This window comes from Spea bombifrons, chromosome 1 (assembly GCF_027358695.1).
Source record: "Spea bombifrons isolate aSpeBom1 chromosome 1, aSpeBom1.2.pri, whole genome shotgun sequence".
Lineage (NCBI taxonomy): Eukaryota > Metazoa > Chordata > Amphibia > Anura > Pelobatidae > Spea > Spea bombifrons.
In genome coordinates this window covers 24,719,748-24,722,654 of record NC_071087.1, presented here as the reverse complement: position 1 = coordinate 24,722,654, position 2,907 = coordinate 24,719,748, and the positions used below count along the sequence as shown (strand labels likewise).

The following is a 2,907-nucleotide window of genomic DNA, read 5'->3' as shown; positions in this document are numbered from 1 at the left end:
AAGTGATTGATCATCTCAGCTGCAAACATGGTCTTTGACATTAAATGACCATAATAGGATGAATGGTTTTCTGTATCTTTCTGTATGTATATTTCAGGACACTTGCTACGTAGACAGATCTTAGCACGTAGCTGTCTTGTTTGTAAAAGGTATATAAGACATGTGTTGTTTTCATGGAGAAGTAGTAGTCTGGCTGATGACACTCCCTCGTGTGCACGAGCAATAAAATCTGCTTATTCAACTCTTTTGGGAAGAATCTGTGTCTCAAAGTTACTGAGCATTCACAGTTGGGGGCTCGTCCGGGATCCCACATTTCGGACTCAGGATCCAGATGGTGCAGACTCACGATCCTTTACCCAACAAGAGCTCATCTAAAAAAAGGTAAGAGGCACCTCTTTTAAAAGAAAGCCTTTAGTGTAAAGTATTGGGTAGAGGATACGGGGGTCGGCCACTGGGTACCTATCTGAATGACGGGATCCATAAGAGTTGAGTAAGTAAGATGCATGCATGTTATTCTATTTTGTATGTTTATAAGAAGTAAGTTATTGTATTGTATGGTATTGTCAGAAGTTGCAACTAAGTTGAGTACATAGCCTAACCCGCTATTGTAGAGTACATAGCCTAACCCGCTATTGTAGAGTACATAGCCTAACCCGCTATTGTAGAAGTACATAGCCTAACCCGCTATTGTAGAGAACATAGCCTAACCCGCTATTGTAGAAGTGCATAGCCTAACCCGCTGTTGTAGAGTACATAGCCTAACCCGCTGTTGTAGAGTACATAGCCTAACCCGCTATTGTAGATTTGTGTTTTGTGTAGAGGAGAATAAGATGGGAAATCTTTTCTCCAGAGTTACCCCGGGGTCCCCTCTAGAAACCATGATTAAGAAGCATGGCAAAGAGATGGGAAATATATGTATAAATGGAAATTAGCCTCAGAATCAGATGAGGATAATTTTTGTTGTTGACCCTCACAGGGATCTTTAAATATGGAATCCTTAAAAGGACTCTGTATGAATTTAAAGAAAGACATGTCACATGTCTCCAAAAATGAATGGAGAGTGTTTTGTATGTGGTTTAGGGAAGGTTTCAAAATCTGGAGAAAGCATAATGAGTCTGCTCCATTTGAAAACTCCCAACACCCTCAGGCGGCCGCCAGTTCCCTTTATCCTGTTAGGAAGGAGGAAACTGATAAAAAAACTGCAGAAAGAATCTCAGAATGTTGTACTTGTTGATAAGTTATATCCTCCATTGCTTACTAACAATGATATGACTATTGATGATTTGATATTTAATCCTCCCCCTTATAATCATGTTGCCCCTGGAGCTGATGCTCCTGTTCTCATTCCTGAACCTGTTCTCACCCCTCCCCATTCTGTCTCAACACCCTTTTCATCTCTATCACCCTTATCCCAATCTACTGCTTCCCCTCCTCCTCTGCACCCAATTTCCCCTCCTCCTTCTATTGATGTTAAACACCCATATGATTTAAGAAATACAGATAAAACTGTTAAAGTAAAACAGATTGCTTCGAGCACAGAAAGCATGTATCCTATGAGAGAAATAGGACAAAGGGATAATGCTGTTGTTCCCTTTACCATGCATCACCCTTTGGCACCGGGAGAACTGTTAGTTCTAAAACAACAATTTCCCCATCCTGGAGATGATATTACTAAATTTTGTGATGTTTTGAAAGGACTGATGACTGCTTATGACCCTGTTAAACGAGATTATGATCAATTGTGGCAGATTATTTTAACCAGTGCAGAGTTTACTAGTTTTAAAGCAGCGTTTCCTAAAGTAGTACATGTCTTGAATTGGGATACAGATGTTGAATTGGTAGAGCGCAATGCTGCCGCACGCAAGACATTGAATGATAATATTATTAAAGCTTTTGTTGAAGGATTTCCTCAGAACACTGACTGGACTAAGATTAACACTGCTTTACAGGGTAAAAATGAAAGTGTTGAAGAGTTTGCGGATAGAATTAAAAAGTTGGTGAAAGCATATAGTGGTGTGAATGACCCAGAGAGAAACGCAGAACCTATGATAGTTGCTGCATTTGTGAAAGGATTGTTACCAGAGGTAAAGAAGGGAGTAAAAAGAGTGGTGATTGGTTGGAGTTTAAAAGATGTGGTCTCTGCTGCAAAGCATTTTGAGAAATATAAAGAGGATTCTAGAGAAAGGCAGAGAGTTGCTGAAGTTAAGGAGTATAGAGCTGCAATGAGAGCAGTGGTCTCTGCTTCACAGCCTGTGGCTGGAGGGGGAAGTACTGATCAGTTGGTGCAGCAACCTGGAGGAAACGTGACATGTTACAATTGTGGCAAACTTGGTCATATGGCTAGGAATTGCAAATTCCCAAAAAAGAATGTGAATAATGGTGAAGGTTATAGCTTTGACAGACGGCAGTTCTCTAGTGCAACCGGTCAACAGAAAGCAAAGTGGGTACCCCCACTATACAGACAGGACAGTAATGTACGAGATTGACTAGCTAACACTGACACCCATGCTGTTTCTGACTCATTCCCCACTATAACGGCTGAAGATGAAGGCCCATTTATTAAAGCAAAGGTACAAGGTAAAATACTGAAATTTTTGGTAGACACCGGAGCTCACCGCTCCTGTCTGTCCAAAGACTGGATAGGAAAATGTCCCTTAAGCTTAGATCTGCCAGTTCTTGTAAAAGGTGTTGGTGACAAAGCAATTCCTCACCCTGTTTCTCAGCCTCTAAACTTTCAATTGGCAGGAATAAATTTACAAGTAAAATTTCTCGTAAGCCCCACTTGTCCCATACATTTGCTGCGAAAGGACTTGCTGTGTGATATGGGTTGTACCATTTCTTGCACTCCTAATGGCCATATTGTTTTAGAACTTCCTGAGTATGAGGAATTGTATTTGGGTAGGTTAG

At 40.8% G+C, this 2,907-nt stretch overlaps 1 protein-coding gene across 1 annotated transcript; it reads left to right on the top strand.

Annotated features, from left to right (window-relative positions):
• Positions 1–361: 361 nt before the first annotated feature.
• LOC128479783 (uncharacterized) lies at positions 362–2,486 on the top strand. The gene is made up of 2 exons (XM_053458245.1): positions 362–667; positions 778–2,486. The coding sequence occupies exon 2, from the start codon at positions 1,038–1,040 to the stop codon at positions 2,484–2,486; it is 1,449 nt and encodes a 482-aa protein (XP_053314220.1). The 5' UTR covers positions 362–667; positions 778–1,037.
• Positions 2,487–2,907: the final 421 nt, after the last annotated feature.